General features: G+C 46.4%; 1 protein-coding gene across 1 annotated transcript; it reads right to left on the bottom strand.

Moving 5' to 3' along the window:
• Positions 1–320: 320 nt before the first annotated feature.
• Positions 321–4,648, bottom strand: socs9 (suppressor of cytokine signaling 9). The gene is made up of 2 exons (XM_043680715.2): positions 4,511–4,648; positions 321–2,662 (listed from the first exon to the last, which is right to left on the bottom strand). Exon 2 carries the CDS (start codon positions 2,442–2,444, stop codon positions 1,137–1,139), a length of 1,308 nt encoding a protein of 435 aa, XP_043536650.1. The 5' UTR covers positions 2,445–2,662; positions 4,511–4,648; the 3' UTR covers positions 321–1,136.
• Between the last annotated feature and the right edge of the window lie 9,193 nt (positions 4,649–13,841).

The following is a 13,841-nucleotide window of genomic DNA, read 5'->3' as shown; positions in this document are numbered from 1 at the left end:
CATCAGGAAAGACACTACGAGTGACCGTTGTAGCAGCCTCGACAGAGTGTAGGAGCTGTCTGAACACAGAGGCGCTAAAAGTGTAATCCTTTATAGCAGGGTTTGTGAGAAAAAGAGTTCAGTTGCTATCGACAACGATCAAGATCAGGAATTTCCTATCGTTTTTCTCAGCCTAACAGATGCTTAGAAGTGCAACAAACCCCAAATTCTGCCTGATCTGAGGTCACCAAGCTCTGCCCCACTGAAAGTATATCTCAGGACCAAATTAAGCAGTGGCTTTATCGTCGGAAGTTACTCGATGACGTTATAGCCTTAAAATGTCATGTTCCGGGATTTAATGACAGACATTGCATCAATCACGTGCCAAATGAAGATTGCATTCTGATCAATAGCAGTGCACAGTGCAATCTGACAGGCCATACACTTCATGGTACAGGAGACACAGTCAACAGATGGAGATGGAATCTCTGAAAACAACATCACTTAATTACCCACAAATAATGTGGTCCATATTTACACTCAGTCAGTGCAGCAATTAAATCTTTAACAAAGCAGCTGTCTGTAGTGGTCCCCACACTGATTTCTATCTTCTGTTTTAGTGTGTACATCAAAGTTATAAACTGGAAGGTTTGGAAGTTTGGATTACCAATTGAACTGGGGGTGTGAGGGGGGAAAGGAATTGGGAAAACGCATAGGACAACGCTGGGCTTTCACCTCTGAGCCTTGTGTTTCAATCCAGTCTGAATGACAGATGGAAAATCCTGAACTTACAAGTCATTCTCAACTGGGTAATCATTTGCTGTTGGGGGAGCGATCACACACAGGACGCCTGGTGTAGGAAGTAGATAAGTTATCCCATTGGGGCAGGAGACTGAGAGGTTTGGGGACAACAGGGTGGTGAGATGTGTTAACGGGACAGTGTCAAATGAACTTTACATTGTACATCACAGGGCTTTATGCCGCAATACTTTGGTGCTTTGACGAACATAAAATTAGCACAAAGAAAAAAAATCCAAAGACTGTGGATTCTGCAGCCTTTAAATAAATAGTGAAATAAAGAGAGTTATTATTTAAAGTTGATTCCCCCCAGCTTGGGATTTGGAAGGAGGTTGATTTACAGTTCAAATTCTGTTATTTCACCTGGTGTCGAGCCTCCTTACTCGCACCTTCTGCTTGTAATGATATTCCTTCAGGTACTCCTTCAGGGTGTTGGGAATCGGGAGCAGGTCGATCCCGTCATAAGTGGAGCAGCTGGAAATGGCTGCCCTGCAGATGTGCTGGAGACTAAATGGGAAAGTCCTGTTGATGGGGTTGGAGAGCAGAGGTTCGAAGAACATGCAAGAGTTTGGATCCTTGTAGTGCTCAAGGAGGCCAGTGACAGTGGGAGCGTGGAAAACACTGGGGTCGTGGACATCGAAGCTAAAGTTGTGATTCCACTGCTCGATGCGTGCGTGCAGGGAGCGGCTATATCGGCGGAAGCTGACAGAGAAGAGGTAATCCTCCTGGGCAGAATCACGCAGCAGGAAGGCTCCCTCTGGCTTACCCTCCAGTAGAGCCTCAGCTTGGTATCGGTCCATCACTCCCCAGTAGCAGGGGAACGTAGTCAACTCTAAGAGGTCAGGAACCAGGCAGTGGATGTAGTCAATCTGAGTGTGGGCGCGATAACCATCTTTGATCTCCACCTGCTCTGGGGGCAGTTGGGGAGGGGGCAACTCTTCAACTGACGCACTCTCTTGTACCTGGAGGGTGGCTCGGTCGTCCCCAGCTAGCTCATTCATTCCTGGCGCCAGTTTGGGTCCTAGTTTGTACAACGGGTTGATCTGTGCTGTTACCTCAAAGGTGTGAATCTGTGCATGGGGAGGAGGCTCAACTCCCTGCTCGATGCTAATCCGCCTTCTCTCCCGCAGACGGTCATCTTCATCCTCCACAGGTGTCCCGCCAGAGGATGCAGTGTCCAGCATTGGCAAGCTCTGAGAGACAGGGGCGGTGTGCTGTTTGATTAGGTACCATTTCTGTGCCAAATCCGTGCCAGCGGGGAAGGGGCATTTATCGAGCATCAGTTCACTGATGTGAATCTTCCTTTTGGAGGAGGATAAGATGGCAGAATGGAGGCTGTGGGATTTAATGGGGAAGCACTGACCCACCACATCCTGAATCCGCTGCCTCAAGGATCTGCTGTGCAGTTTGCACGCTCCCAAGTCAAGGGAATCCTCTCGGGTCCGATCCGGACTCTGTCTCTCTGGTTTCCTGCCCGAATGACTCCTGACATCCTCCTCCTGCGGTCCACAGTCCGAGGCGCGAGCGGAAGGATCAGACTTGTGGGAATTTCTGTTCTTCTTTTTGCTCCGGCTTCCCCTCTGATCGTCTGGATCGCCTCGTCTGACCTTTGGCCTCACAGCCCGCTTATCTTTCTCCGGCTTGTCATTCTCTTGCGACTCTGACATGGTTTCTGGAAGTTAGCCTGCGATTCAGCCTAGGCTGTGAGTCTGAGCTTTAAGAAAAACCATTGTGGAAACGCTGATGGCAGATTGAATCCACTAATGTTGGACAAGACTTGTACACGTGGTGAAAGATGCGAGCAGCCATCTTGTCTTGAACTGCGTTCAGAATTCTCTTCAAATCTGATTTAGAAACCTCCCTAAAATTCCCACAGAGAAGTTCACTGCAAAAAAAAATGAAAGGACACAAATGAGTGGTCACAACAGATCCCATGCTGAAGTTGGTGTAACATGGTTAGAGGACATATTGGATACAAGAGGACAGGTCATACAGGCAGTCGCTTGCCTGATAACTTCACCCCTTGTACCTTTCAGGTCACAAGGAACAAGAGATTTTGGGGGAAAATTGGGGTCAGGGGATTGGTTATCTCGGTCCTGGAGCTCCAGGTCAATGAGTGAGTTATAACGGACACACACACACACACACATACATATATATATATATATATATATATATAGGTGCAAACCTGGGACTATGCTATCCGGCTTCAGCCCCAAGGAACTGGCAGTGACTCTGGTCAAGTTTCAGATTTAACCAGACTGGACATAGGAACACTTCCCACTTCCACCTGGACATGAATACCACCAAATACCTTTATTAGAATCCGTACAGTGTGTGTGGAAACAGGCCCTTTGGCCCAACATGTCCACACTGGCCCTCCAAAGAGTAACCCAGCCAGATCCATTGCCCTACCACATATTTACCCTGACCTAACCTACACACCCCTGAACACTATGGGGTAATTTAGCATGGCCAATCCACCCTAACCTGCATATGTTTCGACTGTGGGAGGAAACCGGAGCACCCGGACGAATGTGAGACACGGGGAGAATGTGCAAATCCTCTTGCAAGGATGCTTACCTTGAAGAAGTTCGCCTTCTCTCTCTACAACAATCTCAATCTCCTCTTCCCTGAAGCTCTTCAACCATGTCCTGTCCAGCTCAGCACCGTCCTCATGACCTGTCCTACCTGCCAATCTTCCTTCCCACCTACCTGCTCCACCCTCCTCTCTGACCTATCACCTCCATCCCCACCCCCATTCACCTATTGTACTCTTCGCTACCTTCTCCCCAGATCCCCCCCCCCCTCTACTTATCTCTCCACCCTGGAGGCTCCCTGCCTTCATTCCTGATGAAGGGCTTTTGCCCAAAACGTCGATTCTCCTGCTCCTCGGATGCTGCCTGACCTGCTGCGCTTTTCCAGCACCACTCTGATCTGGACTCTGATCTCCAGCAACCGCGGTCCTCACTTTCGCCTACTCCACAGGGCAGTCTGCCTGAGGCTGGAATCGAACCCAGGTCCCTGGTGCTGGGAGGCAGCAGGGCTAACCACTGAGCCACTGTGCTGCCCTTGTGGACCATGCATTCCTCATGCACCCCCCCCCCCATCCCCGTTCATCCCCTCATCCCCATCCATCATCCCCCCCATCACCATCCCCCTCCCCATCCCCTCCTCCCCCCATCCCCATCCCCGCCTCCCCCCATCCCCATATCCCCCCCTCCCCCCCATCCCCATCCCCCCCTCCCCCTCACCCCCCATCCCCATCCCCGCCTCCCCCCATCCCCCTCCCCCTCCCCATATCCCCCATCCCCGCCTCCCCCCCATCCCCATCCCCCCCTCCCCCTCACCCCCCATCCCCCCCTCCCCCTCACCCCCCATCCCCATCTCCCCCTCACCCCCCATCCCCATCCCATCCCATCCCATTCCCCCCCCCCCCGCGGTAAATCTGGGTTAATACCCAGAACATCGCAACTCAATATCCATTAAATACCAGGTTATAACAGACCAGTAAATCCCAGGGTAATAAAGGAGTCGGATCAGGGGAAAGGGGGGTATTATCAGGGGAACAGGGTAACTACCTGAAAAAGGGGGTAACTACTTGGGGAAGAGAGAGATTAACGGGAAAAGGGGTTAATTATCAGGGAATGGGGTAGTTATTGGGAAAAAATAGGGCAATAATTAAGGAGATTAGCTTATTATTAGGGAAAGGGTTTGATTATCCGGGTATTACCGAGCTGTCTGCACTCCCCCCGGTCTCCAGCCGGTCTTTACGCCGGGTTGCTGTCGATAGACCGCAGTCACTCAAACGCCCCGATCCCCGGCTCCTGCCGCCGCCCGCGGCCTCCAACTCACTCCCGGGAGCGGCCCCGCCGCCCGCAGCAGCGCCCTCAGCTCCCCCAGCGCTCACATTGTGAACAGCAACACACAACAGTCGCCACCGGCAGCGCCCTCAGCTCCCCCAGCGCTCACATTGTGAATAGCAACACACAACAGTCGCCACCGGCAGCGCCCTCAGCTCCCCCAGCGCTCACATTGTGAACAGCAACACACGACAGCCGCCCCCAGCGCTCACATTGTGAACAGCAACTCACAACAGTCGCCACCGGCAGCGCCCTCAGCTCCCCCAGCGCACACATTGTGAACAGCAACTCACAACAGTCGCCACCGGCAGCGCTCTCAGTTCCTCCAGCGCTCACATTGTGAACAGCAACACACGACAGCCGCCCCCAGCGCTCACATTGTGAACAGCAACACACAACAGTCGCCACCGGCAGCGCCCTCAGTTCCTCCAGCGCTCACATTGTGAACAGCAACACACAACAGTCGCCACCGGCAGCGCCCTCAGCTCCCCCAGCGCTCACATTGTGAACAGCAACACACAACAGTCGCCACCGGCAGCGCCCTCAGTTCCTCCAGCGCTCACATTGTGAATTGCAAGACAACCGCCGCCACCAGCAGCGCCCTCGGCTACACCCGTGCTCACACCGAGAACTGCAGGACAACACAGCCGCGGCCACCAGCGCCCTCAGCGATCACTTGGTGAACTACAGGCCAACAGATCCGCCGCCTGCAGCGCCCTCAGCTCTCCCAGCGTTCACATCGTGAACTGCAGGTCCACATCACGACCGGCAGCAACGGCCTCAGCGTTCACACCGTGCACTGCAGGCCAGCACAGCCACCGCGGGCAGAGGCTTCAGCTCCCCCAGCGTTCACACCGTGCACTGCAGGCCAGCACAGCCGCCGCCGGCAGCGCCCTCAGCGATCACACCCTGAACTGCAGGTCAATCAGGCCTCCAGCGTCTCTGTAGATTCTGGGATGCACGTCCTAGGGACTCTTCAGCCACTAGGTTTAACAGCCCTTTGCAATATCTTTTCCTTGGTGTAGGTGATTGCTTTAAGTTCCTCCCTCCCTTCCTTCTCTACCTTGATTGTCAAATATATTTTGGAAGATTCCTAATTCTGCCACAGATGCAAAATGCTGTTCTATATTTCCACAATTTCCTCATTCCCCATTATTGTTTAATTGGAAGCACACTAGATTTCAGAAAGCTAGTGCTTCCAAATAAACCTGTTGGATTATAACCTGGTGTTGTGAGATTTTTAACTTTGTACACCCCAGTCCAACACCAGCATCTCCAAATCATAACAGTGTCTTGTTGGGATAGGAGCTCCACACACGCTCTCCCCGAGGTACAAGCTCAGACTTGCTGTATACTGGTTGGTCTCTCACACATTGGTCAGGGCATTGAGTACAGGAGTTGGAAAGTCATTTTGTGGTTGTGCAGGACATTGGTTATGCCTCTTTTGGAATACTATGTTCAGTTCTGGTCTCCTTCCTTTCAGAAGGATATTGTGAACATTGAAAGGGTTCAGAAAAGATTTTACAAGGATCTTGCCAGGGTTGGAAGATTTGAGCTATATGGAGAGTTTAAATAAGCTGGGGCTATTTTCCCTGGAGCGTCGGAGGTTGAAGACCTTATAGACGTTTACAAAATTATGAGGGGCATGGATAGGATAAATAGACAAAGTCTTTTCCTTGGGGTGGGGTCCAGAACTAGAGGGCATAGGTTTAGGGTGAGAGGGGAAAAGATATAAAAGAGACCTAAGGGGCAACTTTTTCACACAGAAGATGGTACATGTATGGAATAAGCTGCCAGAGAAAGTAGTGGAGGCTAGTACAATTACAGCATTTAAAAGGCATCTGGTTGGATATAGGAATAAGGATTATGGGGAATATGGGCCAAATACTGGCAGATGGGACTAGATTAATTTAGGATAGGTGGGCAGCACGGTGACGCAGTGGTCAGCACTGCTGCCTCACTGCACCTGGGACTCTGGTTCAATTGCAACCTTGGGTGACTGTGTGTGAAGTTTGCACATTTTCCCTGAGTCAGCATGGGTTTCCTCCAGGTGCTCCAGTTTCTTCCCATAGTCCAAAGATTTTCAGGATAGGGTGGATTGGCTATGCTAAATTGTCCACAGTGTTCAGGGATGTATAGGTTAGGTACATTAGTCAGGGGAAATATAGGGTAACGAGTCTGTGTGGGATTCTCTGTGTGAACTTGTTGGGCCAAAGGGCCTGTTTCCACACTGTAGAGTCAGAAATGTACAGCATGGAAACAGACCCTTCTGTCCAACCAGTCAATGCCAACCAGATATCCCAACCCCATCTAGTCCCACCTACCAGCACCCAGCCCATATCCCTCCAAACCCTTCCTATTCATAAACCCATCCAAATGCCTCAACTGTTGCAATTGTACCAGCCTACACCATATCCTCTGGCAGCTCATTCCATATCCATACCAGCCTCCGTGAAAAAGTTGCCCCACAGGTCTCTTTTATATCTTTCCCCTCTCACCTTGTAGGAACTCTAATTCGAGGTAGCTGATCAGCGTGGATGAATAGAACTAAAGGTGCAGTTTCTGTGCTGTACATCTCTATGAATATGAATCTCCCTAGGGTACTGGTCTCTCACATCTTGTGCTCTACCTTTATAACAATGACAAAGAAGACATACATCATAAACTGTTTTGTGCAGCTTTGTCAAGGCACCTTCCTTCCAGTCTGAAGCTCATCAGATGGCTGACTGATGACGAGTATCCACTACCTGTTCTAATTCGAGCTTGAGTTGATTTCAAAGCTGCAGACACCATAGGGACTGGCAGTGAGATAACAGCAAGAAACCCAGGGCACCATCCGAGTTGGAAGCAGTATATGTGTGATTAGCATCCTGACTTGCAAATATATAATCATTCCTTGAGTGGGTCACTGGATCAGAATCCTGGAATCTCTCCCTAAAGGTCTACATGGACCACAGCAGTTCAAGAATGCAGCTCACCATCACCTTCTCAAGGGCAACATGGGATGAGCAAAAGAGTTAATGTTTCAAATCTGGTGACCCTTTGTCAGAACTACAGCAGCTCGGAAAAGGTGGCATTTATGCCGATGGAGGCTTCCCTGATTTATGATCATCAAGCCCTTTGTTATCTTTCGCACACTGTGCTCCACCTCCACCTACCTGCTCACTCCTTTAACCCCCATCGTCAGCATAAATACCACCTTTTCCGAGATGCTTCTAGTTCTGAAGGGTAATCAGACTTGAAATATTAACTCTGTTTCTATCGCCACAGATGCAGCCAGACCTGCTACGTTTCATTCGAAATTTGTTTTTATTTGATTGAGCCTCTCCCACTCCGAGGCAGGATCAAATTTTTTTTTGTTTGAATCTCAGTGTTATAACTGACAGCGTGAGAAGCTTCCAATTCCATATCAACTTCATTAAGGCTGTCAACTTTCACCTTCCTGACATTGTCCAACTCCATTCCAGCTTTACCAAATTTCATTCCTACTGTCAGTTCTATCTAAACTTGACTATTTCGATGGTCTCCTGGCTGGCCTGTCTATGGCACCACACATAAAACATACTCAGCCACATCCTGACTTGCACTCAGTCCTATGCTTACTCATTTATATTGACTCCTTATCCAACAGTGCACCACAAAGTCATACAGCATGGAAACAGACCCTTCCATCAAACTAGATTAGAGTGGTGCTGGAAAAGCACAGCAGGTCAGGCAGAATCCGAGGAGCAGGAATATCTACATTTTGGGCAAAAGCCCTTCATCCAACTAACCCATAACGACCATGTTCTGAAATGAAACTAGCCCCACGTGCCTGCGTTTAGCCTGTATCCCTTCCAAACCTTACCTATTCATGAATTTATCTAAATATCTTTTAAGTGTTGTAACTATACCTGCATCCGCCACTTCCTCTGGCAGCTCATTCCACATTGTGTAAAAAGGTTGTCCCTCATGTTATTTTTAAATCTTTCTCTTCTCACTTTAAAATATGCACCCTAGTCTTGAACTCACCCAGTGTAGGGAAAAGACTGTTGTCATTCACCTTATCCAAGCCCCTCATGATTTTATAAACCTCTACAAGGTCACCCCTTAACCTCCCATGCTCCAGTAAAAAAAGGCCCAGTCTATTTTTAGATCTCAAACCCTCCACTCCTGGCAACATCCTGATAAATCTTTTCTGAATATTTAAGGTTTTCAATATAGTCACTTCCTCCCCCTTACTCTGGCCAGCCCTCCACTCCCTTAAGATCTCTGCACTCGTCCAATTCTGGTTTGCTGTTCATCACCAATTTTACTTGTCTGTCCATTGGCAATGTAGTTTTCAGGAGCCTGGGCCCTAAGCTTTGGTATTTCCCCCTTGAAATCTTTCTTCATCTACAACCTTAACCAAGCTCTTTGACACATCTGATAGCTCAAAGCAGATTGCTCTCAAAGTTCAGTCAGTCTGGAGTGTTCTACTTAGTTAAAGATATGATATGAAATCAAATCGAGATGTACGGTAGCCTGGAGATGGAGATGCTGGAACAAAAGTCCTTTGATGGTGGAGCCCGAGTGACAGAGAGGTGGCACTATGTTAATGACACATGTTCCTGATGGACTGCATGTCCCACTCTATTTAAGCATCAAGATTTCACAACAGTGTATCAGGAGAATTCTTCTTACCGAAGCCCTCTCCACCTCCCAGTGCTTTATTCTCTAAAGAATAAAAACTCTACAAACACAATTGGACATTGCCTTTAAGCCAGGTTTACAATATCCAGCTACTCAACTATTTCAGGAAGATATGCTATAAGTCAGAAGGCATGAGATACATAAGTTATGAGCCCAGATTGTAAAAAGATACATTTACTTCATATTCTTACAGACAGAATGACATTTTTTTGGGGAAGATTGTGACTCATTGTCAATCTTACTGGACAAGTCAGCCAGAACCCCAGTCTAATGATCTCAGAACATGGACTCAAATTTGACCATAGAGATGGTTAAAGTTGAATCAAAAATCTGGAATTAAGATGCTGGACTGTGAATTGCTGTTAAAACCTTATGTGGTTCACTAACGTCCTTTAGGACCGCCTCATGACTTTGAAAACTTAGAAACTTGTATTTCTACAGCAACATTCACAATCATAAATGCAGTGATTGTTGTAATGTTGTAATAAGCACTGACGTGTGAAATGATCAGAAGTAATCAGTGTTTGAGGGATTAATCTTGTCCTCTGTCTACATGACAGTTGACAGGTGTCAGTTTAATTACTCAGCTGAAAAAAGCACCTCTGACAACACTGCACGCCATCAGTACTGCACTAGCTTTGAAACCTTTAGGGCACAATGAAACACAGCCTTCGGACTCTCAGTGTTAACTACATTGTCCAGCTAACATTTTGACCACAATGTCCTCCAAAAGTATAACAAGCAGCCAACATTTCATCCAGGTCTCAATGCCAGCTGCCAGTACCTTCACAGTGAAGTTTAACAGAAACCCCCCAACTTAATATATTAGTCCACCTGATAGCCTGATATTACCAAAGAAATACAGAACCATTATAATAACAAAATGTAACACGTGTAACTGCAAATATTCAAAAAGTCGCAATCCAATCTGCTTTCTTTCCCATAACTTACTGTAGATACTTTTCCTTATTAGTACAGAGGAGGTGCAGCATTGTTGAAGAAACTCTCTTTTGGCTATGACTTCAAACCGAGGCTCCGCCTCCCTCTAAGAGTGCTCAAGATCTTGCAACAAATCTTCATATCCACACTTTTATTTCACTGCTACTTTATGGGATATTGTTTTGTGCAAATCAGCCACACTCATCCCACATGTAGAATAATGACTACACTTCAAAAAGACTTCATTGGCCATTATGCATTTCAGGCACCCTTAAGATCATGAAATATGCTTTCCAAAAGCAAATTCTTTTTGTCTATTGTGCATGCAATCAGGTATAGCTATATCTAATGAAAGGATACCCATACATTCGAGTCTCACAAATAGTGTGATGGAGATGAAAAAAAATCATAAACCGAAACATCAACTCTATTTGCCCACAGATGCTACCTGATCTATTGAGTATTTAGAGCACATTTTTCTCCCCTCTTAGTTTAGATAAGAAAATAGGATTCTGCATTGTAATAAAACTACTCCCACCTCCAGGAGTAATATTAATTTTATTCTTTAATCCCTGATTGGTTTGAAGTCAATTTTGACCACTGCTACACAGCAGTGAACGGCTATTTTAAAGGAAGTGATCACAGGTCATTGTAATCGTTGTTCGAGATAGCAAGTCAGGCCCCAGTTTCTTCATTCACCTCACTCTTCAATAGCGACTTCAGCTCAGGTGGGCACTTCCCAACTGAAGACAAAGCAGTTGCATTAAGTGATTGGTGCAATTACAGGGTACATTAACTAAACACATTCTTTATACACACACACAGTAGAATTATCACTGGACTGTTAGTTGAGAAACCTAGGTAATATCCTGGGGACCCAGGTTCAAATCCTGCTGTGGTATTCAATTGGGAAAAAGTCTGGAATTAAATTCTGATGACGACCACAGATCTGTTATCAACGGTTGGGGAAAACACATCTATTTCACTAATGTCCTTAGGGGAGGAAGCTGCCATCATTACCCAGTCTGGCTTCCATGTGACTCCAGACCCACAGCAACATGGTTGCCTCTTGACTGCCCCTGCTGGGCAATTCCAGATGGGCAATAAATGCTGGTCTAGCTGGCAACATCCTCACCCAGTGAAGGAATAAAAAAAAATGTTAAAAGAATGAAAGCTTAATTGATTGCAATGCACCACAACATTTATGGCAACAAAACATGACATTTATGGCTTTCCTCCTTAATTCCTCTATCCAATGGCTTCACTCCCCCCAATCAGTTCAACGCTCAAATGGATATGTCTCCTGTTAAGTTTTCCCAGTTCATGCCTCAACCTTTTCATTGAATCAGTTTGAATCCAGTTGGGAATACTTTGTTTTTTAAAAAAAGATGATTCACTGCAAATAATGAGGAGAATGCAAGGAAACCACGTCTAAGCAATGATTCTTTTCTCAGGGGATTTAGTGGTGGGTGGGACTGGAAAGCAAATTAAAATTCCTAGTTACATCAGAACAGTTGCATTCCAACAGCATTACTGATTTGTTAAGTCTCCTCCAACAGGATCATCCAAATGATTCATCCAGATACAGAAAACCTGAGTAGGCTGGACAGTGTCTTCAGGCTGCAACATACATATCGTGCGAACAATTCTCAGGCAAGATTGATCTGTGTTTAGAATCTTAGAGGCAGCCAGTCTGAGTGAGGATGGGGGAAGAAAATATGATATTGGTTTACATAGTCTATAAATTTAATCTTAAGCCAGTCTCAAAACACAGACGAAAGGGGATCCAGATTGCACCTTCTTGCTAGTAAAACAGAGTGTTTGCATTATGAGACAATGGCAGCAGCATGTGTGCTGGTAGTTAATACATTGTCAACAAAGTCCCAGAAAAGGCATTGAAAATATTGAATTGTAAACAGTTGTACTTCAAACTGTCAGTTTAGATTAGATTACATTAGATTAGATTACATTAGATTACATTTTAGATTACATTACAGTGTGGAAACAGGCCCTTCGGCCCAACAAGTCCACACCGACCCGCCGAAGCGCAACCCACCCATACCCCTACATTTACCCCTTACCTAACACTACGGGCAATTTAGTACGGCCAATTCACCTGGCCCTGCACATCTTTTGGACTATGGGAGGAAACCGGAGCACCCGGAGGAAACCCACGCAGACACGGGGAGAACGTGCAAACTCCACACAGTCAGTCGCCTGAGGCGGGAAGTGAACCCGGGTCTCTGGCGCTGTGAGGCAACAGTGCAAACCACTGTGCCACCGTGCCGCCCACCAAGGTGGCAGAGAAAGTTCAGCAGTCAAGGAAAAGTAATCAGTATCTGTACCTGGATACATGAGCCATGCAATTCATGCTTCTATCAAGATGGGAAGGCTAAAGAGGGAGCCTTTGTGATACTGAGTCACAGGCTTTCCGAACATCTCTCTCAATATTGGGGGCAGGTTTATCTGTCAGAGTCCGTGTAAAAGCTCATACTTGAAAAAACCCAATTCATCAGGCGTTAAAATTAGACAAAAATACACCTCGCTTGTCTAAAGATCAGTTATGAAATTAAAAGTGACCAGGTGGAGAAAGGTAAAAACCATAAGAAACAGGAACACATTTAGCTCCTTCACCTGCACTGCATTTAGCAGGATCATGCATATTCATATTGTACTCAGCAAAAAGGTGTTGCAACTTGTGTGAATATGGTTATTCACCTTCTAAGTAAGTGAACCTTCAGAAGCAAGGAATCACTTTGGATTGATTCTGGGAGAACTGCATGCAGAATTAAAGGATAGCATAATATATACTGGACTATGGGCATTCTTGTGTTAAAAGTTATGTAGTTACAGAAACAGTGTTTGGTTAACAGTATTTTTCAATTTATTTTAAAAGTTATCAATCCTTCCAAGGACTACAAAAAAAAGGGGAACAATTTGAAGGAATCATTGTTGAGCTGCTCTCCTGTACCATATTTTATCAGTGGGTGATATGAGCAATAGTGCAATATCTGCAACACAAGGCTTGTACACACAACCAACAGGGACCTTGGGCAAATTTTCTCATTCCATGTAAAACTCCAATGGCCACGCAGTTGAAACCAGGTAGTATGGACATCTGCACAAAACTGGGTGGTTGAGGCTGCAAAGGTCCTCTCTGGCCTGTGTAATATAATTACCATTCTCCCTTAATAGAAACGTGGATAAAAGAACTTATTATAATGACAAGTACAAGTAGCTCTTCAGTAAGAGATGGAATCACATTTTACCATCCTTTTAAAGCCAACTACACTTTTGCAGATGTAACTCTTCACAATAAAAAACACATGTAGCTAAACAGGTGTTATCATGCTCACCTTCATAGTGATCTGATTATCTTACTGCTGGCTCTTTAAACTGGAATGCCAAAAATTAAATTTTCAAAACCGGAGTCCAAAGAGAGGAAGGAAATGAGGAGTATCATTCAGAGCAAAAGGTCATCATTAAAGAGCAGCAGGCAGAACAGACAATCTTCACCACTCATTTGGCCACTTGCAGGTACAAACAGGTGAGAGGTTGGTCATCCTTTGTACTACATCTAGTATTGAACAC

The sequence above is a fragment of the Chiloscyllium plagiosum genome, unplaced genomic scaffold, assembly GCF_037043375.1.
Source record: "Chiloscyllium plagiosum isolate Xiang-an unplaced genomic scaffold, Cpla_swu_hap1 HiC_scaffold_47, whole genome shotgun sequence".
Lineage (NCBI taxonomy): Eukaryota > Metazoa > Chordata > Chondrichthyes > Orectolobiformes > Hemiscylliidae > Chiloscyllium > Chiloscyllium plagiosum.
The sequence above is the reverse complement of the archived record's forward strand: the minus strand, read 5'-3'. Positions and strand labels throughout refer to the sequence as shown.